The sequence below is a fragment of the Thyridium curvatum genome, assembly GCF_004353045.1.
Source record: "Thyridium curvatum strain D216 chromosome Unknown NODE_78_length_193489_cov_84.258686, whole genome shotgun sequence".
Taxonomy (NCBI): Eukaryota; Fungi; Ascomycota; class Sordariomycetes; order Thyridiales; family Thyridiaceae; genus Thyridium; species Thyridium curvatum.
Window position 1 is genome coordinate 63,443 of NW_022156833.1, and position 24,050 is coordinate 87,492.

General features: G+C 55.5%; 5 protein-coding genes across 5 annotated transcripts; 1 reads left to right on the plus strand and 4 right to left on the minus strand.

Moving 5' to 3' along the window:
* Window positions 1-3,791: 3,791 nt before the first annotated feature.
* Window positions 3,792-6,700, minus strand: E0L32_010068 (uncharacterized protein; the record flags this gene model as incomplete). Its single annotated transcript, XM_031132645.1, has 2 exons — window positions 3,792-6,544; window positions 6,604-6,700. 2 exons carry the CDS (start codon window positions 6,698-6,700, stop codon window positions 3,792-3,794), a joined length of 2,850 nt encoding a protein of 949 aa, XP_030990162.1.
* A 2,593-nt stretch (window positions 6,701-9,293) lies between these two features.
* E0L32_010069 (uncharacterized protein) lies at window positions 9,294-13,573 on the minus strand (the record flags this gene model as incomplete). The annotated part of the gene is made up of 4 exons (XM_031132646.1): window positions 9,294-9,935; window positions 9,992-13,129; window positions 13,224-13,314; window positions 13,401-13,573. 4 exons carry the CDS (start codon window positions 13,571-13,573, stop codon window positions 9,294-9,296), a joined length of 4,044 nt encoding a protein of 1,347 aa, XP_030990163.1.
* Window positions 13,574-14,407: 834 nt separating this feature from the next.
* Window positions 14,408-17,665, minus strand: E0L32_010070 (uncharacterized protein; the record flags this gene model as incomplete). Its single annotated transcript, XM_031132647.1, has 6 exons — window positions 14,408-14,474; window positions 14,520-16,937; window positions 17,000-17,178; window positions 17,233-17,250; window positions 17,432-17,441; window positions 17,538-17,665. The coding sequence occupies 6 exons, from the start codon at window positions 17,663-17,665 to the stop codon at window positions 14,408-14,410; spliced, it is 2,820 nt and encodes a 939-aa protein (XP_030990164.1).
* A 1,530-nt stretch (window positions 17,666-19,195) lies between these two features.
* Window positions 19,196-19,667, plus strand: E0L32_010071 (uncharacterized protein; the record flags this gene model as incomplete). The annotated part of the gene is made up of 2 exons (XM_031132648.1): window positions 19,196-19,244; window positions 19,450-19,667. The coding sequence occupies 2 exons, from the start codon at window positions 19,196-19,198 to the stop codon at window positions 19,665-19,667; spliced, it is 267 nt and encodes an 88-aa protein (XP_030990165.1).
* A 985-nt stretch (window positions 19,668-20,652) lies between these two features.
* E0L32_010072 (uncharacterized protein) lies at window positions 20,653-23,900 on the minus strand (the record flags this gene model as incomplete). Its single annotated transcript, XM_031132649.1, has 5 exons — window positions 20,653-21,470; window positions 21,532-21,779; window positions 21,838-22,025; window positions 22,090-23,645; window positions 23,723-23,900. 5 exons carry the CDS (start codon window positions 23,898-23,900, stop codon window positions 20,653-20,655), a joined length of 2,988 nt encoding a protein of 995 aa, XP_030990166.1.
* Between the last annotated feature and the right edge of the window lie 150 nt (window positions 23,901-24,050).

Below are 24,050 nucleotides of genomic sequence, written 5' to 3' on the forward strand. Positions count from 1 at the left end.
AGCCGGCTGTGTCCCAGGCGGCCAGAGAAGCGGAGGAGTGCACGTCGTGGTGATGGTGATGATTGGACCTGGAGTGGGCCGCCCTAGCGCAGTGGTGGCTACTCAGCGAATGCGCCTCTTTTGTGCTAAAGTACAAGTAAGAGGTCCCCCTGCTTAGTCGATAGAACAAGAGCAGAGTGTCAGCCAGAACGGAGGATGCTGTTAGTGTTTGTTCTTCATGGCTCCGATCAGATCAGGGAGAGGCAAGCGTGTGTTTGCATTGGCATGGGCCACACCGGCTATGGCTTGACTTGTCTTGGACTTCTGGTCAACCGAAGGGCTTTTCCGGGAATCGTCGTGCAGTCAGTCAGACAGGCTTCCCGCCGATGCGAACCACCCAGGTAAATCCTTCCGGGCAGAGAGTCCAGGGTCGACATGGTAGTTGATGGGGGTTCCAGGGGGGTGTGTACCACAGGGTACTTCTGACATGGCCAGCGAACAGATCCCCCCCCCCCCCCCCCCCCCCCCCCCCCCCCCCCCCACAGCCTGTCAATGCTTGAGTCGTGGAAAACCTTGTCTTGGGCGATGGGACTTGGGGGCATCTTCCACCACTTTACGAGTCGCGCATCAGCATTCTGGTGGACATGATTGCAGACGTGTGGTTTTTGTGTGTGCGTCTACCTAGTGTGCAGTGCAGTGTGTGCAAGTTTCGTGATAGCTGCACTTCGCAAAGGCCATCGACGAAGCCTCTCACGACTGTTTGTCACTTTCAACCTCAACCTCAACCTCTCTACGAGGACCGATAAAATAGCTGGCCCGACCCGGCAGAAAGGCACCTCATCAAGCCACCGGAAAAGGGACCCGGTATTTGACAGCTATTCAGCCCGTATGTGGAGATTGGCGAAGTTCCCAGGCAATTTCGCGCATATTAAAACAAGGTTGGAAAAGCAATGAGGGCTCAGCGCTGGCCTGGCTGCGTCAGTATGTACCTACGTTACGGAGTACCGAGTTGTGTGTGGTGTGAGTGGTCTGGGGTGAGATATGAGAGGCGCCTAGTCGGGCAGATGCTCTCAGCAGCGGTCGGGATTGGATGCTTGGGACAGTGCAGGCCGGATCTTGGTGATGCGCTCACCGAGCAGGCTCCTCTTTTTCTCGTCCCCCGACGCCCAGTCTCACGCAGAGCTTTGCACAAAGATTACGAACCGCGAACCGTATTAGACCCTTCGTCGCTTGCAAAGGGCTCCGCTCCCATGATGACTGCAGAAATATCTCCATCTACCTGCCGACTTGTGTTTTATGCGGCTGTCGTGTCTTCACGGCGGCTGGGCGGAACCGCTGGCTGAGCTGGCAAGCAGGTTCGCTTTAATCAAGTTATGTAATAAGTCAAAGTATATCAAAGTACCCCCTTTGATCTGGGAAACACATCAAGCTCCAAACAAGGACCCCTGGCCAACCCTTTGGGCTGACCGGCAAATAGTATCACGACGGGGACAGCCTGGCAAGGGAAACGAGCAATGCGGGCCGTTGAGCTTGGGCTTGGGACCTTTTTTATTCTCGCTCAAATAGGCAAGGCCTCAACAGCGACGAAACCCCTTGCCCTTTTTCGCCTTTTGCACGATGCCCTCAAACACATCCCAGCAGGGCCACGGATTCTCGAACAAATCGCACAGGCATACGAGGCAGCAACCCTGCCGGAATGCACCTCTGCTGAGATGCTGCACCCCCCAAAAGCCAAAACAGATCCGAGGGAGATTGTTGTCCAATACCTACAGCCCAGAATGCGCACTATTGCCTCTGGTGCCAGTATCACGATATCTGTATTGGTGTTGTGTTGTTATGTTGTCTTCAGTCCACACGCTACTCAGGCATGATAGCCACGTTTGTTGCTCTACCACGTAGATATGTGCTTACGTTGAGGCATACGTACACATGATCAGTCCCGGCGCCGACAAAGATGGAGCTGAGCTTATTAGCCTCCTGGTCCAGCAGCAGCTGGCTGGTCGGGCGATGTCTGATGTTGTTGCATCGGCTACTACACCCCAGAGGACGACGATAATTGATCGGTCCCCCCCCCCCCCCCCTCCGCCAGCTCGCTAACACGCTGTCGTCGAATCATATCGCCCATCCGTCCGATCTCACCCCGACCACGTGTCTCTCCGTAGCGGGCCCCCCCTTCCCTTCCCCTAAAAAAACCCCTAACGCCAAATCAGGACACCCCTCGTACACCCCAAGCTCTCCACTGAGGCTCACCGCATTACCCACAGGGCGCCTTGCTTTTTCTTCAAGGGGGGCCCTCCAGGTCTGATTGGCAGGGCTCTGGAGTCTGTGCCAAAACGTTCACGAGAAAGTGATGTATCTCCCTATGGACGGCCTTCCTGTAACGAATTGCTTTTTTGGTCGTCCCGCAGGAGACGATCCTTCATCTCAAGATACGACGAACGAATGACACGGGCAAGATGGCAACCCCGGAATTTGGATCGAGTTTCCTCCCAAGTGATTCAACGCTAGCACAGGTAACAAACACTGGGAAAACATCAGCACAGAGCCTCTTTTCTCTGCAGATCTCCGTCTCGTCTCGTCTCAAACGCAGTTCCTCGCACATCCGTGACATGAGAGCGCAATGCAAACCCAACTCACATAGAGAAAAAAATTATCAAATCGCATCTGTCCATTCTCATCCTCCTCCATTGAGGATACAACCGGGCTCGATGCGGCTCACCCGCGAGACGGAGCCTCGAACAGCTCTCTAAAGCAGGTACCCGCCTAACGAGAACATGGAAAAGGTCGCAGGTCCACGCCACTATCCGAGGTCCCAGCCTCCTCTTTCCCTTTGTCATGCTCTCTGTCTAGGATGTGACAGCTTTGCTTTGTTTCTTGTGAGGTATGCGCCACGTAAGGCTAACCGTCAAGCCCGGCCAAAGCACCAACCTCCACGAGGCATGCGGTACCTGAGCTAAGAGAGACCGAGCCTCAGCGACCATGACTCGGCCGAACTGGATTGCCCGAGGAATGCAGACCCAGTCAGCAGTTATTCAAGAGCCTCGCCATATCCTCGATCAGGTAGGTACCTCCTACTCCAACGGCACTACGAGTGTCAAGACAAGACGCCACTTGGTCCGTCCCCCAAGAGAACGACTATTCCTCGCGGGGCCCCGTGACGACGGTTCGAATAAAGCTATACTGGTCTAACATGACACGATGAGCTCACGCATCGTCCAGAGTACCTTTGAGACTGCCCATGAGGGGAACAATAGAACTTGAGATTTCTGATCATAGCAACGGTGCACGACTGGAGGCCTTCCTCTCCCCCCGGCCCCTAATGAGCCAAGCACCATCCCATTTGCGACCCTTCCAATGCCAAAGATTTCTATGCAGGGACGTGTCTTGTCTTTATGAGGGAAAAACGCCAGGCCGAAAAAAAAAAACCATATATGCCTTTCCCACCCAACAAGGGACAAAAAACAAACCATCAAGCTCCAGCCATCTAAGTGAGATCATGTTCCCCCTTTCCCTCAAAAAACGAAGCATCTCCAAGTCGAGACCCCCCCTTCTTCTTCTGTCTCGAGCCATATGCGCACCCAACCTACTCGCATGAAAACCGTAATCTGACTCCCCCTTCCAATCCTCCAATTCCGCGCCACGACCGTGGGTATCTTGAATACACACGCGCAATGATGTAGAAGGGAAAAAAAAAGAGTAAAATAGAGACGCGATTCGCCGTCTGCTCCTTCGTCATCCAAAGTGTAGACTGCCGGGCACACAAACACACAAAAAGTCGTATCGTCTCCAGCTCGCACGCACAAGCACAAAATTCACTGCTTCATCCGGTCCCGGTGCGCCATGAACTCGCGGACGTGCATCTCGTGCTCGCTCGCCGCCGCCGCCCACTTGGTCCGCACCTCCCGGTCCTGCTCCATCCAGCCGAGGTACTCGCGGATCCCGTCGTCGCCCTTGGTCGCCAGCCACGCGAACCCGCCCTTGGTCCCGTTGCTGCCCCTCCGCTGCTTCTCGAACGTGTTGCGACGGGCCTGGAAGTGGTCGACGTACCGGTTGTTAAAGGTAGCCCACTCCTGCATGTAGTCGCCGAATTGCCAGACATACTTCTCCCAGGCCCCAGCGCTAGGCTTGAGGCCCGGTACCGCGAGGGCCGCCGGAGGGGGTGGCGCCGGCGGCGGTACCGGAAAGTTGATGCGAGAGGGCTTCGGCTTCGGGACGGGTGCCGTGGCCGACGCTTTACTCTCGAAGGGCAGGTTGGATTTGAGGTCCTGGAAAGAGTTCAGGCCCGTCGCCGAGGGGGCGAAGGGCTCCGTCTTTTTGAGATCCGCAAAACTCGCCCGGAAGTCATCTGTATCCTCCGAGCCTGCTGCATTGTTCGCAGGTAGGTTGATACTCGCGCCTGCCTTGGACTTGAGTCCCGCAGCATTGCCTGCCCTCCAGTCAGGGCGCTCAGGCTCCACGGGTATATTACGAGCACCGTTGGCATTCTGTGGTGCGCTGCCGCTAGCCGCAGCCGGCGGCGGAGGCATAGGCGGGTCAATGTCCATAGCTGAAGGGCTCTCAACACCACTCGCGCTGCCCGTGCCCGTTCCAGGGCGCGTCCTCTCCTCGCTCGAGGTCTCGTCCTCGTCAACAAGCCCAGCAGTACCCATCGTCGCCCGTACAGGTCGAGGCTTCTTGAGCGGTCGCGCATTCCGTGTCGGGGACGTGGAAGTCTGCTGCCGTTGAGGTGCAAAGAAGTGCTCGTTTCCGATCTTGTCTGTCCATTCGCCAGCGTTAAACCCACTCGTCTGGGCATCACCGTTGGTCTCATCCTGCTCGTTTACTGATGCTGGCTTTGGCCTCGCGCGGTCCTTTGCCGGCGACCGTCGTCCGAGGCGGCTACCAGACTGCGATCGACGATTGGGGGGGATAGGGCTTCCATTCAGGGGGACGCCACCTCCCGCATTGAATTTCCAGTCAGCATTGGCGTGCTCTTCTGCAACAAACCTAGTGTTGATATTATCGGCACTACTGCGAGAAAAGCGAGCAGGATCAGGCGTGGTTCTGGTAAAGGTTTCGTTGTCGACGTGGAATGAGAAGCTGGAAGAAGTGCTATTGTCAGCTTGACGAGGCTCTGCGGCAGTTGGTGGAACAGGTGTGGAAGAAGAACGTAGATCCGAAGGCGCAGTTGAATTGGCGGCAGGTGGGCTGGCAAGATGAGACAGCACATCGAACATTGTCTGCTCGAAAGGGTTCAGAACACGCTCCGAGCTTCCCGTACGTCCACTTGGTGATGTTTGGGGATCACACTCGGGCGTGTTCGGAGCAGGTTGAGCTGGTTTGTTGTTGCCCGCAGGTTTGGCGCTGGCAACCTTGGGTTGCCGTGTATTTTCTTTACCTGGGTTGACTGGATAGGGAGAGGGGTAACTGAAAGCAAGCGGTGTAGCATACACTGAAGGGTCATCCTTTTGCGCGGATGGGCCGTTGCCTCCGTTGACAGTCGCTGCGACCTTGTTAGCATGGCCGATACAAGGCGAAATGGGGAAGCCAAACTCACCAGAATCACTGCCGAGTGACGTTGTCGAGCTATTCGGGGCCGTAAAAGCCTTCATAGACGGCTGGGTTTGAGACTGAGGCCGGTACCTCTCGCCGAATTTTGAAGTCGAGGACGAGACACCAGCGAATTTCGCATTCGGGTCTTCCTGCTGGCGAGTGGCGCTCTTCCTCGGAGCAGGAGTAGGCGAGTCGGGGATGTCAGGGACGCTTGAGCTCCTGGCGCGCCCTGTATTGGCAGCATTCTGCTGTCTCCGCGGAGGCTCTCGAGTGCTTCCCGAACGGCGGATGTCCGCACCGTCAAAAGGATTCGTCTTCTCTCCACCATGTGTCTGGTACGGGGTGCTCTGACGGGGGTCGATTGTCGAATCACGGAACATGTTTGCCGCGTTCGTCCCGGATGCGGTCCGTTGAGTTTTGAATGCCGAATTTGCAGAAAGATCGTTGAACAGACTGGGTTGGTACCTGGTCGTGAAGTAGTTGCTGCTTGCTACTGGAGGCTCATCTGGCCCAGGGGAACGCGGCACAAAGCCTTGCCGTCGCGCCGTGCCAAAGGAAGCATTCGCCTTCTGCTGTTGAGATGCCGTGCGCGGCATTGTCCTCGGCTCGGGCCTCGTCGGGTTCTGTGGGCGAGAAGACTCTGTTCGTGGTGTGCGGGGTGCGGTCGGCGCAGGTCCTGTCTTTCCCTTGGACTTGGGCCTCATGTCTTCCCATGCTTGGTATCGGGTGTTGGGGTCCTCCCTTGCCGACTTGGCCGTGGGCGGTACGCCAAAGCTCGAGTATCGCTGCGCTCCCGAGGTCGTCTTGCGATTCATCGGCGGCCGCTTCGGCGGCGTAGGGAACTGAGACGACACGTTTTGCCATGGGTTTCCCTTGACGCCAGAAGCGCTAGGGTAACGAGACCGACGGTGGGTATCGTACTTGGTCTTTTGGTCTGGGCTCGTCAAGACTTCGTGTGCAGACTGGATAGTCTGGAATCTCGAGTTCACTTCGGCTTCGCGACCAGGATTGCGGTCGGGATGATATTTGAGAGCTAGGCAATGCTGGTCAGTCGAGGAAACTGCTTCTCGGCTCGGGAACGGGGCTACAAACCTAGTTTTCTGAACTGCTTCTTGACGTCGTTGACATCAGCCGTAGGAGAGAGCTCCAAGTCGGCGTAGTAGTCCCGACTATAATCGAGTTTCACCATCTCGCCGGATTTCTCACAACACGAGCAAGAGCGGTTGCAAGAAACGAAGCTATTTCTGCAGATCCCTCCAGACCCGGCATGTCCTTCACTCCAGCAACGGGAAAGCTCCGATCAAGGCAAAGGCTGGAAGGCTACCAGGGCATTCCACCGTGTTTGCTCAACTGGCTTCAAGCTGCAGCTTGGAGATCGAGGCCAGTAGGTTGTTGCTCAAGTCGGGGGTGACAGAAGGGTATTGTGGGTGGTGTATTTTGGGTCCTGAGAGGGGATGGTGGTGATTTGGAGCACAGGTGATGGAAGAGTGAGCTGTAGAAATATCAGCTTGCCAGTCGTTGGGTCAGGTTGCATGAATTCTGAGAGAAAGGGAACATGAGTGCAGTGTCTTCCTCTTTCTGGAGTCAAGAGTGGTTCGCGATTCCATGTGACCAAAGCCTGGAGGGATAGGCAGGTCAAGCAGGCCTCAATAGTAAAAGTACTAGTCCCAGGAGCTGGGAAGGGAGTTGAGGGTGGGGAAAGATACCTAGTACCTGCCTAGGATCTCTGCCAGGCTGTTTTAATGCCTAGAAACAATGGTGATGTCCGGTGCTAGTTACTGTCTAGTGACCCCACCACCACCACCTCAAGTCCAAGTCACCATCCAGTGGTGGAGTTAATTTGAGCTGACAGGTGAACTTGTATAAACAACCAGTAGTCTTCTTTGTCATTACAATCTGATATCAACCTGCAAGGAAGAAAAGGATCCCCCCTCCCCCCCAGTGAAGTAAAATCAAGACGAGGCATTTCAAGTCTGTCGGGATGAGCAGGAAAAGGAGGTATGCAGTATGCGGGAGTGCTCTGGTATTCCTCGGATCCTACTGGCGGTCAAGACACACGAGGCAGAACACCCTCTCAGCTACGATGCAGGCCATCGATTCCGCGACTTATCGTTGGTCTGGTCTGTGATGGTTGCGGAGCGGGGGGGAGGCACTGCAAGTGGTTCACGTCAGAGTCGTCAGTGCAGAGCGCAGATGACCACAGTCAGCAGTAGTACAATGTGCTGCAGCTTGCTGGCCAGTCGCCTCCCTGCCGCCCCCCCCCCTGGCTCGCCTTGCCTTGTTCTCGAGGAGTCGAGAGATCAATGTGTTTGGACCCTCTCCGATGGTGACACGCCGCTGTGTTCCAGTTAGCGTAAGTACCTCCCTACCTAGTTTGCAGCAGGGCTGTATTGTACAAGTACACATGCATTGAACAATGGGCCCATCACTGCATTAGTGTGTTTGCTGCCCGAAACCAACAGCCTGAGCCCTGGGGATAATGTAGGTAAACAGCACTGTAGTCTGGACAAACATTCCGACTTGCCGGGGCAACTATCAAATGACGTAAAGAGGCCCGCCCCAGCTCACTTATCAGCCTGCTCATTGATTACTTCGTATGTACAAGTATCATTTGCCCCTCTAATACCATCTTGAATGCAAGATCAAGCACAGCACCGGCTTGATGCCGCAAGAACGATGCTGTCAATCGCTTTATGATGAACATTGAGAACGCTTTCCGCTGAAATAGGAAGAGTCGGTTGTTCATGAAAGCCATGAATCGATCGAGCCATACATACACACCCTTTGTGGCTGCATAGGACGAATACTGGTCTTTTTCGGTCAGAATTATGCAATTCAACAGTAGATTCAAGTCAACTCCCAATCCTATTCCAACCCAAGTTTACACCCGTGCCATAAGACGACGATCATCGTGGACACGAAAGAAGCCTCCCTGAAGGAAGCCACCCCAAATACCACCAGTAGCTCCCGTCCAGCCAAACGGCAGCTGCCGGAATAGCCTACTAGGGCATCGGGTGCTGCTCCAGACTGCAGGTGTCTGTCTGCACTTTCAACGTCAGAGTGCATATGCCCCGGAGTCCCCCGGAACTCGGATATCTCACTGGCTAGATGCGGTGTGGTAGGGCATCTAGGGATGCCTCCTCCTCAATATTGATGCTCAGCGACACGGATTATAGGTTGATACGCATCGTGACGAAATGGAGCATTTCGAGGTGGAACGGCTTCATGCCCACAATCCTGCTAGCCTTCCCAGAGAGAGTTGTCGGGAACAGCAGCACTTGGGCCATGCATGAGAACTGACATCATCTGTTTACACGACACAACAAACAATCGCGAGAGTCCGTAATGGAAAACAGAGTCCACACAAACAAACCTAGAGAGAAGCAAGAGGTCTCGTCGTTCTCCGCTTTCTCGATCAAATCCCAAACCTTCTCACTTGGCATCTTGACGATAATAAAGAATCAATTGTAACAATGGCCGAGCCATAGATAGATAGCATTGCCCATTCTCTCTGGAATTATCATCATGCAGAGGTCTGTACCCTTTCGTAGCCACCCCCATTGCCTTGCTCCCCCCCAAAACGCCCAAAAAACCCCGAAATGATCCAGTGTCTTGTATGTCTTTGTCGACTGTTATACACACTCATGAATATGTCCAACGTCCCGGTACCGCCATGTAAGAGAGAAGCCCCTCCAACAGAACCAGGAACCATCCATTACCGATACTCCGATCCGTATGAATGCACTCTGCTGCTAGCCTGCCTGCGTTCCACACGCCGCTCGCTACATGACATCCTTGCTGAGCTCATACGTCCACCCGCCGTCCCTCCGCATCTTGTCCCTCGCCGCCAGGTCCTTGCGGATGTCGTCCTCCGTCAGCCTGTCGACGCCGCTCCAGTTGGCGCTGCTCGTCCGCGCCCGGAACTTGTGGAACCGGTCCTTGCTCTTGCTGAAGACCTCCTCCATGTTGAGCGGCGCAGGCGGGCCAAAGATCTGCATGGGGTCGACAGTCTCCTGCCGCATCAGAGCCCTCCTGAGATCGGGCGAGTCGGCCCACGGCGCGACCCCGACGTGGCCGTCGTCGTCACTATCGTCGTCGTCCGTCTGGATCTCAGGCAGCTCGATAGCATCACCGTTGGGCATCCTCGGCGACGAGCGCGTCGCCGATTTGGCCGCTGACTTCGCGCCGAGCTGGGCGCCGGCGGGTCGCGCCGGCGTCTTGTGGGCATGCGCAGCCGCATTGGGGTTAGGAGCAAAGGGAATGGTCGATTTGGAGACTTGTGCCATATCCAGAGGACGAGCTGCCTTGGGCTGGCTGGTCTGCTGCGACGTGACAGTAGCCTTGAACAGATCGCGCGTTGCACTAGTGGACTGCGGTGCGTTGCCGTATCCGCTCGGGAATATTGACTTGTTAGGCATGTAACCCTGGGAAGACATGTTAGCAATCAGTCTGGCACTGTGTCGAGAGGACAAAAAAATACCTTGTTGACCCCAGCCGATGGCCGCACAGGCGGGCCTTTAAGGTGAGACTGGCTGGGCTGCCCTCCCATCTCCAACTCATCCTCATCAAACTCTTCACTCATTCGGATACGCTTCGTCTCCTTGGTTTGGAACGACGGGCCATTGCGCGCGAAACAAGGTCGAGCACCCTCTTCGTTACCTTCCTGAGTCAGAGGCCGTTTGACAGGTGCCTTGCTCGCATTGGAAAGGACAGCATTGACTGGGCGACCAGAATCCTCCTGCGTCCGGTGCATGGTGGAGTCCAGTCTCGAGGCCGGTCTTGACGGCCCAGCCTCACTACGAGCCGCATTGTAGTCGGGAGGTCCGTTAGGCTGATTGCGCGGAGCCGGAGGTGGCGCACGTGTTTGTTTGGCCTTCTCGATATCCTGCCTCTTCACGGACTTCTTCATCTCGGCCTGATCACGTTCCCGCTGTCGCTGCGCCTCCTGGCGCCGTTGCTCCTCTTGCCTCCGCTCCTCCTCTTGGAGAGCTGCTCTCTTCCGTTCCATCTCAGCCTTGGCGTCGCGCTTTCGTTGAGCTTCGCGCTCCTCCTGTTCTTTCCGCTTGGCCGCGAGCTCAAGTGCCTTGGGTCGGCCATTCGAAGTCGTCGAACTCTTCAGGCTCTGCAAAGACGGCTTGTTGTGCAGCGAGGCGGAGCTGGCCTTGCTCTTGAGCTGTGGCTGTGAGCCAAGTGTATCCTGCAGCGTGGCAGACAGGACGCTGTTTGTAGGGTGGAACTGAGATTGCTGCGAGCTCGTCGTATTGACACGAATGACTGTAGGAGCCTGCTTTCCTTTGGAGGCGGACTGGGTCGTGGGCCTGATTGGCCTCTTGATACTCCTGTTGGCAGGGGTCGGTGCAGCAGAGCGAGGTACAGTGGGAGGAGGCATGGCTGCTTGGGCATCCGTCATGTCGGCATCGGCGTTATGCCGTTTCTTCTCAGGAGGTGCAGGCGTCTTTCCTTCAAATTCGGCCTGAGGCTTCGCCTTACGAGGACTCGTCCGTGTCGGCTTAGGTGCATCCTTCGCCGGAGGTGGAGGAGCGGGTTGGCTGACGGCGTCGGCTTCCTTTTGCGCCGCTAGCTGTTTCTCCATTGCCGCCACCTTCTCCTGCTCTTTGCTGAAGATGCGCGCTTTCTCACGCTCCTTCTCGCGGACCTTCTCGAGCTTTTCCATCTGCTCCGCCAATTTCTGCGCTTCTCTGGACTCCTTGTCCTTCTGCTTTTGCTCGCGCTTCTCCCGCTCAGCCGACGCTCTCGTCTTGCGATTGATTGTGCGCGCTGGACTGGCAGGCCGAGAGGGGCTCACAGGAGCCTGAGCTCGTGACAGATCGGGATACATCGGTTCCCCAGCCGGGGTGGTGCTGGGCACAAGCGACTCAACTGAGGGCCCAGCAAATGAGCCGAACTTTCCGGTTGGAGACAACAAGGAAGACTTGCCCTCTGCACTAATGGCCGCGCTGCTAGCTAAGAGGCCCTTAGAGCTCTTCAAGATTGATGACAGCTTGTTTTTGACCTGTTTGAGCGGGCTATCACGGAAAACTCGGGATGGTGACTTGGATGGGGTCGCAGGTCCGTCCGTTTCTGGCACGGTACCGAGGGTTGGATTGGACACAGAGATCGTCTTCTTAAGACTAACAGTATCCGAATCGTGCTCATCACCAATGTACTGAGGGAGCGCAGGGACGGATGCTGATTTGACGTGGCCGAAACCACCGGCCGGTTTGGTGGGTATTCTCGCAGGGGAGCCTGGAAGAGTCTCTGGTTGTCGCTGCTTAGGCAAGACGAAATCAGACTCGCTGATGGTCTCCTTGCCATGTAGCCCTTCCATAACATCGGTAGAATGGCTCTTGGGGAGCGGAGCAGGTCGAATCGAAGACGTGGCGGTCTCCTTCTGGGACGCGGGAGGGGCTATCCAATCATCCTCATCATCCTCTTCCGGGAAAGCCCCAGGCGCCGCAAGGGACTGTTGCGGTTTTCTAGGTGATGGAGAAGGCATCTTCTCCGTCTTTTCCAATGGCTGTACCTGCTGAGCTGGCTGGGCCGGCGCAATCGCTGCAGGCTGAGATGCCGCAAGGCTTGCGATCGGCTTAGACATCCTCAGGTCAGTCGCTTGCGATTTACCTAACATGCTGATCCGATCTTGCAATCTCTGTGTATAAGTTTTGGCAGCGTTGACGGCAGGTTGTGGGATGGACTTTTGAGTGGTGGTGGGATCATCATCCACATCCATCTCATCGTCATCAACAGCCTCAGCGCGAGCAACTCCAAGGCTCTTGCCGTGGGTGTGTCGGTTATAGTAACTCTGCCGGTTCTGGTCCAAGTGACTCGTCCTAGACATCCTCGCACCAAGACTCTTATTCGAAGTCAGAGGTTCCCGAGCGGGAAGCGACGCAAAGTTCAGACTGCTCTTGCGGAGGACGCCCCTAATAGGGCTCGATCCATCAGAGGGCGATCTAACATCGTCGTCTTGAGCCTCGTCATCCTCAGCATCAACATCCATCTCTTCCTCTGCGGGGGCTTTGCGCGGTGATGAAGGAGCAACGGACTTCGTAGGTGAGCTCTTGACGGGCGATGATGGCTTGAGAGGTGACGATTTCTTAGGGGAGGTGGATGGGGCCATGCGAATCGGCGATGGTGAATACCGGCTTACCGGGCTGGGCACCGGTTTCCTGGCAGGCATGGGAGAGAACACCTTGGCTGTCATGGTCTGCTCCTCCTTTGCAGAGTGGAAAGTCCGCGTCGGCTGTGTGGGGCTTTCCTGCTCCATGGGCTCCGGTAATGGCTGCCTCAGCTCGTCCTGAGCGATCTGCTCCTCCTTGCCCTGAGCCAGAGTGTCGATAGGAATCTGCTCAACTACATCGTCTGCTAGCTCATCGATCTCCATGGCGTCCTGCGTTTGGCTTCCATGATAACCAGAGTCCGCAGGAGGAATAGTGGTTTTCGGGGCCGCGACAACGGGAGATGCAACATGCTTCTGAGGGCTGGCACGGATGGGGTTTGCCGGAAGAAGTCTGTCCTCCGCTATCTTCAGCTTGGGGGTTTGATTCCTGTCGATGTGTGGGATGGCGAACGGATTCGGCGTGCCCTTAGGCGTCGAAGAGAACAGACTCGAAAGTGGCTGTTTGTGATCATCAGCACGCGTGTTTTCTTCCCGGCGCGGGAGATTGCTCGATATAGTATTTTGGAGTTCTCTAAGGCAAGGGAAAACTTACCACTCGGACCTCGGCCGTGTTCGCCTTTCGCGCTGTTCGAGGCGTCTTGCCGCGTAGTTTTCCTGGTGTTTTGAAGATATCGGCGACGTTTCTGCAAAGAGACAAATGGTTAGCATGGATACAATACTCGGACTCGTCTCGTTTGCCACCACCAAGCAGGGCTCGAGTCGTGCATACATTTGATTCTCTGAGAAGATCTCCGCCATGTGCTCATTGAGCCAGTCGACATCGTTCCTGGCCGAGAAAGAGAACTCCTCGACCTCCGACTGAGCAATCTGTAGCGCAGAGGACCTCTCCTCGGCGATCCACGACGCCGACCCAATGGGTTGACGCGGTCCTCTCATAGCCATCGTGGGTCGTGTTTACTTTTGAAATGCAACCTCGCGAATGCAGAGAAGAGAGCAGTTGTGGTTGAAAATAGAGAAGAAGAAAAAAGGAAAGCAGATGATGGCTAAGCAAGCATGATTGAGAGATGGGCGAATGCTCGAATAAAGTCGTGGGCGGTGGTGAGCTATCAGAGTGTCTGTGGTTGCAGACAGCGTTGGAGGTCAGAGCAGGTTCTGCCAATTCCAGGGCGTGTTTACTCTCTGGCTTAGACCGAGAGCGGGTTTGTTTTGATTGAGAGTCGAGAGTCGGCAGCGTCAGAGTGGGGACGGACGGGGGAGCTTCCCTCCCACATTCGACTCCACCAAAGCTCCATACCTAACGCGGGTGCTGCGCGGCTTACATAACTAACTAAGAGGCCGGGGGGTGTCCCTCACTCAATTCATTCAAATGCAATGCATTCTTCAAGACAGCAGCAGCAGCGCCCATCGACCAGCTCAAACATTCGCCGAATGATATCCTTAATGCTCAATCGAGATAATACGAGCATCTGCCATAATTAAGATTTTATTTTCCGCATTCCCGCGGCCGCTTTCGAATGACTGTCATTGTAGATTGTAGCCACCCACATTTCCGAGCCGCGCATGTGCATCAAGGAAACCAAAACTGAACTCCCATACAAATAATAGGTAGATGATAGCGCTACGGAATGCTCAGTAGAACAGGTCCTCGAGCCTGAAACTGTAGGAGCAGCCAGCACCCATAGATACCTGTGATGATGATTACAAACCCCCCAAGAAAACAGTCCAGCCGCTGTACTTGAGGGTCTAGCCTCGTCCACAGATTGAGACCGATACTTGCTAGGGAAGGCCCAAGCTTTCAAAGTTCACCCCGTTGGGATCCCCGTTGATACCAAAGAATTGGAACCTAGGATCACGATTTCGTTAGCGTTATCTTCTCCCTACTGCTTACGGCATCATCCTATGTTGGGGGGCGTCGACATACCAATCCTCAACATTGAGCGTAGATGGCACCGGCTGACCCTGCCCAGAACCCGTGCTCCAGCTATCGGGGCTCTGGCCGTCCGGCATCGGTGTATCGCCAAAGCCCGGCTGCCAGAGGTTGTTGGCGGGCTGGCCCGGGAAGCCCTGGATGCCCGGTTGCAAGAGGTGGTGGCCCTGGAGCGGGCTGCCGCCCATGCCGCCCTTGGGCGTCATCCTTTGCCCGTACTGCTGGTGCGCATGCGGTTGGCCCCCAAGGTTCTGGGCCTGCATCTGGCTGATCATGCTCGAATCTATGGTCTGGTGCGGCTGAGGCGGAGACATATTTGGCACCATCGGCATGCTCGAGCTCTCCGGGAAGAGCTGGTCGGGCTGGAAGTTCTCCCACACCGACTGGGACAGGTTGGGCGAATTCCTGGTGACGAGATAGAGGTCTGGCGGCGTAGTGGGGACGGAGAACGACGGGTTGAAGGGAGTGGTCGGTCGAGTATGGGGGCGGGACGATGTGCCGCCCATGAACGCGTCGATCGGCCGAGCCGGCGGCGACGTGATCGGCGGTGGCATGGTGTGCGGTGTTGAGTCGTTCTTTGAAGCCAGGCTGGGTGTCTGTGGCCGCGATCTTTCGTAAGACTCGGGCGCCTGCGGCGTATTGACGCTGAAGTCGATAGCCATCTCGTCATACTTCCGTTTGGAGAGGTCTGACGCAGCCTGCTGCCGTTGCGCATGCTGCTCCAGCTGTGCTAGACTCTGCTGTGCCTTCTTATGTCGCTTGCCTGCCGCCTTCTGGAGCCTCTCCTCTAAGACCTTGTTGCCTAGGATAGCCTCAAAGAGGGTATAGACCATCTTTCCGACAAGCCATACTCGCGAAACGTCCTTCAATGCCGCCATGCATGTCCTCATACGATCTTGCGTGACCTGCTGTATGGATGGGATGGGCGACTTCATTTGATAGACATGCATGATCAGCGCCGAGAACAAGCTGTACACGATGAAGGCAGGGCAATAGCGAAGCTCATCGTGGGCAGAGAGATTCTCGACAATGGACGTGATCATGGATGCAGCCTGGAACGCGATGTTACGTGACGGATACGCACTGTCGTCACCGAACCGAGATGAGCTACCTGGTGGCATGTGCGCTCGGTGGAGGAGGCAGAGGGTCGTGTAGTAGTTCGAGTGAAGCAGTGCCGACCAAAAATGATGCCTGGGCATCTCCCAATACACGATCTTGGGGCAGTTTTGCAGCCAGTCCGCGAGAGCCATGTCACTGTGTGTTAGGTCGATGGGGTCTCTGCCGCGGCCTTTCGCGGCAACCGAGTATTGCTGTGACAACACCAGCCCCATGATCTCGCACAGCTTGACATACTGCAGGAAGAACTGCACGTGGATGGGATCTGGAGGATAGTCGCTCTGCTGGTCTTGTTCGTCTTCGATAAAGTCGTCCTCAGTCAACATCTCCACGTCCGAGTCGTCCAGGTTGATGTGTACCGGACGGCCGAGGGCGACAGCCACGGAGCGATCGCGCGTGAACAGCGTCCACCAGATCCGCTTCCAGAGCCTCTTGTCGGGTCGGCTTAGCTGCGACCCTTCCACCGACCGGTGCATCCCGGACCCCTGAGCAACAATGGTGGCCACCCGTGTCCAGTAAAAGACATTCTTAGTGACATCTTCGGGGCCTTCCCAATACCAGCCCATGAGCAGCAAAGACTGAACAATTGTGACCCGGTCGTCTTCGTAGTTGGCATCATACAAGGCCTTGGCCCGCTTGTAGAATGTCAGCGCCGCCGGCGTCGTCGATCCGTTGGCGTCCATGAGCTGAGGGTTTGTGCAAACGCGGGACCCAGCCAGCAGCATGGCTTGCAGCAGGAGCAGGGATGGCGGGTTTTTAGGGTCCTTGTACTGTCGGAAGAAGCGTGTCTTGTTGATGACCGGGACAATGGGGTGTACCCATTTGAAGTAGGCCTCGATGAGCTCATCGCAGAGCGCTCGGGGCGGGAGAAGAAATGCGCCTCGCTTGTGTAGGATGTCGATCTCTACATTGTCCAGCTCTGTAAGCCTGGCTCTGGACCCCCGGACATTCTCCGGCAGAGGATAGTGAACGACATCGGCTGAACCGGCTCTATCATGGACCAACAATGTCAGGTTTGACGATTCCCCGAGATAGGCGACTCGGCCAGCCTCGGTGATGGGCGCCCTGGTGAACTTGGGTTTCATGACCATGTTCACAAAGGTCGAATTGTCCACCTCTTCCTTCTTGGTCTGGGCCTCAGTCATGCTGGTCGTCGGCGTTCCCTCGCTGGTATGATACACGGCAGGAGGTCGGCCGGTAAGGGGAGCGGCGCCGGCGCTTTCCGCCCGCGGAGAGCGCTCGTCAGAGGCATCGCCGCGCTCACTTCGACAAGGTCAGATCAGAGCCTCGGAACCTGGTCACGCAAGCGACAAGGGCACACATACCTGTCCGAATCCCGGGACGTGGATGTCTGGGCCTTCTTCCGCTTGGGCTGAGGTATGCGACACTCAATCTGGAAGGCAACACAATTCGTGCAAGGTACGCCGAGGCTTGCGGCGTCGCATCGAACCTGGCGGGGGATAGGTGAGCATGCGCCATACTCGGGGGTTCGGAGGAGAGCGCCCTTTATTCAACGTGCGGACTGGGCATGCAGCAATGCAGCGGATACTTTGCTTACCTTTCGAGCATGGCATGTCTGCGCACACAGCAGCTGGTTAGCGAATGGAGATCTTGCACAGAGGGGATGTAGGTGCCCGCGCGGAGAGATGCCTCGGCTCAGTGCCAGCCTCGGACGCACAGGGTGGGCACGAGAGGAGGTATATCTGTTCAGCCAGCGGACGGTTGATTGGCGCCTGAAAATAAAACACCACACTTACCTCGCAAGCTCTGGATGCTCGTTGCCTTTATTTGGAGATTTCTCGTCAGCCACTGTACTCTAGGTGTCGGAGCAGTGCGCAGTCTGGCAGTGCTTGTGTAGCGTACCTCCGAAAGCTCAACTGTCCTTGCGCATTGGTCGTGGCGGTCGTCGAGGCGGGCGCTCCTGGTTGCGACGGGGAATTGGAGGCCTGCTTCTGCGACGCCCCGTCGGTCGAAGCCATGTCGACGTCCATGTTCGAAGAAGAGTCTGGAGGAGACTCTGGCGCCAGCGGGAGCCCGATACTCGGTCGATCGATGCGAGGTTGCGCTCTACGGGGAAAGGACTGGAGTTGTTGCCGGGTTGAAAGTGCGGTTGTATGTTTGTGTCGCAAAGAACTTGCGCGAGGTTATCGAGTTGACAAGTAGGACGGAATCCCGGTGCTGGAGAACTGGCTCGCGTGGAGGGCTTGAGTCGAGGAGGGTCCGCCCGAGACACAATGCTCTCGCATACGAGAGTTCATATGATGACCGCCCGCACCGCCACCTGCCCAGCGCGCGCACACTGCCCAGGTGGGCTGCCCTGTGTCAGTCCGCTGACGGTCGGTTTCCAGGTACTCCTAGGGGCCGGGGTCCCTTGGTAGGCGTTTCCAGGTTCCGAGCCCTCCGCTGCAAAACGTGGTTCGTGGGTACGGTACCTAGAGATCGTCCTGGGTAGCGCCGGCGAGTAATGTACCACTGGCGCTGATTCGTAATAACCTTACAGGCGAGGCGGCAAATTCCAGCAGAGCTGTCGAAGCGCGAGGCGGCTACCTACGCCATTGTCTCGTGCTTTCAGACGGAGTCTAATTTCGAAGAACAGCACGAACAGAGATTTAACGGGCCGACTTTTCTTCTTCCCCCCCCCCAAGAGACTCTGGGACTGCAGTCTGGTATCGCGTTTTTTATATCCACGGCATCCGGCGCGGTTTCTTTTCGCCTGCAGCCCTGAAGGGCGACTATGCAAGGCACTAATAGCAGCGCCATGGGGGCGTGGCCCGACCACTTTCACAAGCCAGATTGACCATTTGCCAAGCCTTGTATGGCTGAGGGCTGAACCAGGGCATGGGCGGGGTCTTCATCAGCGTGTGTGATGACTTCGCATTGAAGAGATGGCGTAACCGGGGTGGGAAAGGGGTGTGTGGCATACCTATACTACTTCTAGAACAAGAATGGCTCTGGGAAGTTGTTTGTGTTCATTGCTCGGAGCTTTGGACGAGATAGTCCAGTAAAGTCGAAGCAGAAAGGTCCCTTTCTGTTACCTGACAGGCACTTACACACATCAATATCAACATGACTGGGAATACAGGTGCACCTTGGGGCTCTTAGAGACATCTAACAGCCAGCTCACTTCTCGAGAAAGGATTGTTCCCGCTGACTTACACAGGATTGGTATATGAATCCCTGACATTCATTGGGAATGATATTTAACAAGTAGGAGGCGTGAGATTATAAATACCCAGAAGGATCTGCTCGAAATTCAGATGGTACGATCAAGCTTGGGGCTTTACTCGAAATTGTAAATCTTATTACTACCTTGCATGAGAGCTGAGCTTGCTGAACAGCATGATCCAATGTTCCTTGCCCTTCGACTGATATTGATCTACGCTGCTGGCCGCGGCGTGATGGCAACTGTTTTCCTATGCTAGTAGAACTGCAAGAATCGGAGCCTAGCACACTAATGTAATGTAGCGTCACCGACGAGCTCGTCTCCTTCGTCTTCCCCCTGTCCACGCAAGCCTCCCATCATGGATCCTCCTCCTCCTCCTCCTCCTCCTCCTCCTCCTCAAATGCCAGGTACGGTTGTGCTAGCCGAACCCCACCGACACCAGCAAGACGGGTTTTGCTGATCTTCTCCGTGCCAATGCTCTGTGTGGGTGGGTGGTTGCTGCCTGCCTGCCTGCCTGTCTTCCATAGGGGAGGGGGAAATTGGTTGCTCGAAGTTAAAAGGACCTCACAGGTCGAGCATGTGCTCATTGTCTCGTAATGACTACGGGCACAGCAGCCAGCCTTAACCGTTTCCGTTTGTGGGTTGTGACTGCTTGGCCTCTGGGGTTGGGACCTGATGAGGGGTTCGTCCAACTTACTTGGCACAAGGGGGTTGGTTCTGCTCGAGGCAATGCATACAATGCATACCTACACTTTGTGTCCAAGATCCAAAAGAAGCGCGCGAGCCAGGCTCGTGACGAGGGCAAGGGCTGGCGACCTTACCTGCATTAGGATAGTTCTCCGGCCTCCCGCAACATAATCGTGGGGAAGATGCATTGGGAGCGCCTGGGCATCACTAAGCTACTTCGTAACACACACACACATACTTGTACAAACCGGTCTGGTGTGGCAGGAGAGCTCGTGTGCCACCGCCCTGGGTAGGGACGGAGTTGGAAACTTCGATCATCGTGGTGGTGGCGTTGGCAGTTAGTGTTCCGAGAAGTTCCATTAACTATCATAGCCTCCGGGCCCGACTGTACGCTCAAGATGCAGCAACCCCGGGCCGTTGGGACAGATGCAAGTCGAAACGACCGACATCGACATGGCATGACAGTTTGTCAAGGATGATCATTAACGCCTTCGGCCTTCGTTCTCGAACCATTCTCGTTCAGCTGCGGTCCTTAGAACTTGTACGTACTTGTAGTTAACTCATCACAAGCCAAAAAGCAGCCTTCACTGTCTGGTATTGAAGAAGTACCCAGAAAATCTGACATACCCCTGGCCTACCGGTGACATAGTCTGCTCCACTACGCGGGGAACAGAAGCTTTCCATGAGCTTTTTTTTCCCAGACAGGTCTGAACTGCTTCCAAAAAGGAAATGCCGAGGTTGCTGTCCACTTTGACCCACGCCGTTTCACGCCTCGATGTGTGTCGAATCGACACTAGTAGTTCCACCTGTGTCTTCAGCATTCGGTGAGCTCAGGAGCTGCGAGAGTTATGGCGACGGAGATATCCGTCTACCACAACGATGAGAGACAGAGAATATGTAAATTACGTCTTATTATTCGGCGTAGCATATGCTGCACGCAATATCTATCCATGAACTGGTGTCTAATCGTTACAGTGTAGCAGGTACTTCATCCTACCAGAGACGCGCAGCGCAGCTGCTTGCGCATGCTCAACATTCAAAATGTGAAAAGGGGTGGCTGAGACGGTAGGTGATGTTAGCCACCACCTCACTATGACGCCCCAAGGTACAACCCTCGCCTCTCCCGGATCACGTCTTCTTCGACTTCGACTTCGACTTTGACTTGGGCGTCGCACTGTTCCCGTTAGACTTCTCCACCGACACCTTGCCCACTGTCGTGTCGGCTTCCACGACTAATCCATGCTGCTGCTCGATCTCTACCCCAGAGATGAACATGGCGCTGACGCCCTCGAGCATCGCCAAGAAGACGCACATTCCGCTGGCAATGGCAAAGTGGCTAATCGTTGACCCAATCTCGAGCCAAGAGCCCTCGTCCCTCACGACCCAGAAGAAGTACAGCGTCAGGATATCGCTGATAGCCATCACCAACATAAACAACGCGGATGGCGCGACCCCGAGACGGATGTTCAAGATCCCCAGGTTGGCCGAGATGAGAGCGAACGGAATCATGAGCTTCAGCATGAGGAGGGCGCCCTGGGAGACGGGGTCGAAGACTGGGAAAAGCCTGTTGACACTCTCCAAGCTGAAGGCCGATACGGATGCCACATTGCCCGTGCTAAAAAAGGCTGCCTGAAGCAAGATGAAGAAGAAGAGGGCTACTCTTGCATCCTGCAAGCCCAATGCACGGAAGGGACTCGAGACCTTTTCGGTCTTTGCCATCGCCTTGACACCCGATGCAGACTTGCGAGTCGACAGTTCTGAGACGGCATGCTCGAGATGAACCCAGGCCACTAGCGTCGCAGAGAAAGCCAAGTAGAACAAGCCTTCAAAGGAAATGGTCAAAATGACAAACGTCGGGGCGAAGGTAAGGAAGATGACCATCAGCCTGTGCAGGTAATGGTTGTTTTGCTGGGCCCGGTACGCCAGGGGCATCGCGAGTGAAATGGCTATTCGACAAAGTTAGAAGCCGGCTCGATGCGCCTGAGGGCCTCAACCGCAAAGACTTACCTAGGACAAGCCACCCAACAATCTGGTTACCACGAGGCAACCCCAGTCTGGCCTGCAATGACAGTGCGCTGGAGCGAGTTACGATGGTAGCAAGAACTATCAGCCCGATCTGAACTCCTACAATTGTCCTGGTGATATGGTTCTTTTGTTGGACACCTTTCCTCGCCGACGAGGTGCCAGCCAGCAAGGTGTCTTCGAACACGAGATACAAAATGCCAACGAGGGTCATGAGGGCACCTCCAAATACACTGCAAGAAGGGATTTTTAGAAAGCATCCAGCCTAAGGGTCACTCCGAGTCCACTTACGTTAGATTGATGTCCTCGACCTTGACGGCAGCGAGAAGAGTGAAAGTGCTCATCGATAGACAGGAGATGAACCAAAGACCAACGAGTGCGAGATGCTCTCGGACAAATGACAAGCCATAAGCAGTCGGCCAAAAGGCACTGATGATGAATATGGCCGTGAAAATCTCTCGATGGATATATCCTAATGCCTACCCAATCTAAGTTAGCATCGAGCATACGATGTTCAACCCCAAGAGTCCATCTGATACTTACCAAGGATTCGATGACGGCAATGTAGATAGCAGCATTAAACAGAAAGGAGAGGACCTCCGGAGCAGACTTGATTTGACCGAGAAGCTCCTTCTGGCCCTGCAACAAACTCGGACGTCTGGCGTAGACCTCCTCCCAGAAGAAGACGGGGAAGAACGCGTAGGCATAATATGACGATGGTGAGCGGGACACAACGAATGATGCATAGAGAATGACAAGGACGGATGAAAATGCGACGATCCCGGCTGGCGTCCTCTTAGGCTGCATCCTTCCGTGCAGTACGTGAAGATCAATGACAGTTGTCAGGGCGTACGCCATCCAGCCGAGGTAGCCGACAGTGATGAGAACGCGCAAGAAGAGCCAGTCATAGGTCTGTAGATATCTCATCCCCTCGAGCGCAACTTTAATGAGGGCATCCGACTCTTCGATCGCCTCCTCAAAGTTGCCGGCCCGGATAAGCGCCTTGATTGCTGCGACGCGTTGATCGGCAGTTGTACCACTCCCGCTCAGGGGCTTAAATGGACGGAATCTCAACTGAGCGGTAGCTTTCAGCTGTTCCTTGACCCTGTACATCTCGAGGATACCCTGCGCATTGACCAAGGATGCCTCTGCTTTCTCGCCGATCCCTGCTGCGAGATAGGGCAGGGGTAGTTCTCCCACCGAGTTCGCAGGGAACTCAAGACCAACCAGATATGCCATCAGCGCAGCGATGCCTGCTTGCTCTACATCGTGCCGCTGGACATGATCAAAATGCCAGTCTGACGAAAACTCGTCGTGCCCTGGCGCAACCGAGCCTGGGAAAACCCTAGGCTTGGCGATACCAGAACCCCACGCTACCAAGGGGGTTCTTGTGTTGTCAGGGTGCCCGTCTCCATGGCTTCCCATGTCGGTCATTCCATGGTCCGCTGTGAACACAAAGGCTGTCCTGTCATCGCCGTAGAATTTCTCGATTAGCTCGGTAACCTCCTTCACACCCTGGTCCACCACTTTGAGGTTGTTCAGGTACTCCTTGGAGTAGGGCCTGAACCCATGGCCAGCGGTGTCTAATCCGAGCAAGTGAAGGAAGAAGACGGTCTTGTCCTGCTTCAGCGCGTTGGCAAGTGTCTGGTTCTTCTGGGCCTCGGCGAACATTTCCTTGACATGGTCAAACACCCAATAGTCAAGGATCGTGGAGTCGGATGTAAAGTCCTCATCTTCAGCGGTGTAGGTCAGCGCGTCAACGCGACCTGGGACGGCTCCCTGCTGGAACATTGGCAAGATATCCGGGCTACCCCAACTCCATGTATGCCGGCTGCGGTTGAACACGCTGTCGAAGTTGACGGGGTTGAGCTTCCATCCCGTAGCCACGGCAGAGACATCCTCGTAGAGTCCGGCAATGAGCGCAACATGGCCGGGTCTTGATTCGGTTGGTACACGAGTATGCGAAACTCCAAAGGTACCATGCTCGAGTACCCGGGATCGTATGAAAGGAGCCAGCGGTCGAGGCGTAAGGTCTGCGTCCGTCTTCGGGTGCGGTTCTGGGTGGAACTGGAATGCCTTGTCGGCGCGCAAGCCATCACCTAGACTCTGTAAGTTTCCTGGTACTGGCAATACGGCAACACGTATTGCCCGTGCGCCCAAGAGTGCTAAGACTTACCGACGAAGAGAACAAGCCGATCGGCGGGCGCCTTTGCTGAAGCTTGCCTCTCCACCTCAAATAAGCGCATGCCTGAGACTATGGGGCTGACAAAGTAGATGTCGAAGATGGAGAAGAAGTAGACGATATGGAACACCACGGCGATGGCCATGAAGATGGCCCGGTGGTACGACACCATTGCGCCAGTCGTGTAGACGGATCTTGTCCGCCTGGGATGTCCTCTTTCGTCAGCGGGGTGAGGACTCGAATCTGCGGGCGTCGGAGCAGAGTGCAAGTCACGCTGTGCTGTCCATCAAAGACACGGGATTGAAAAGGAATGACTGGTTGG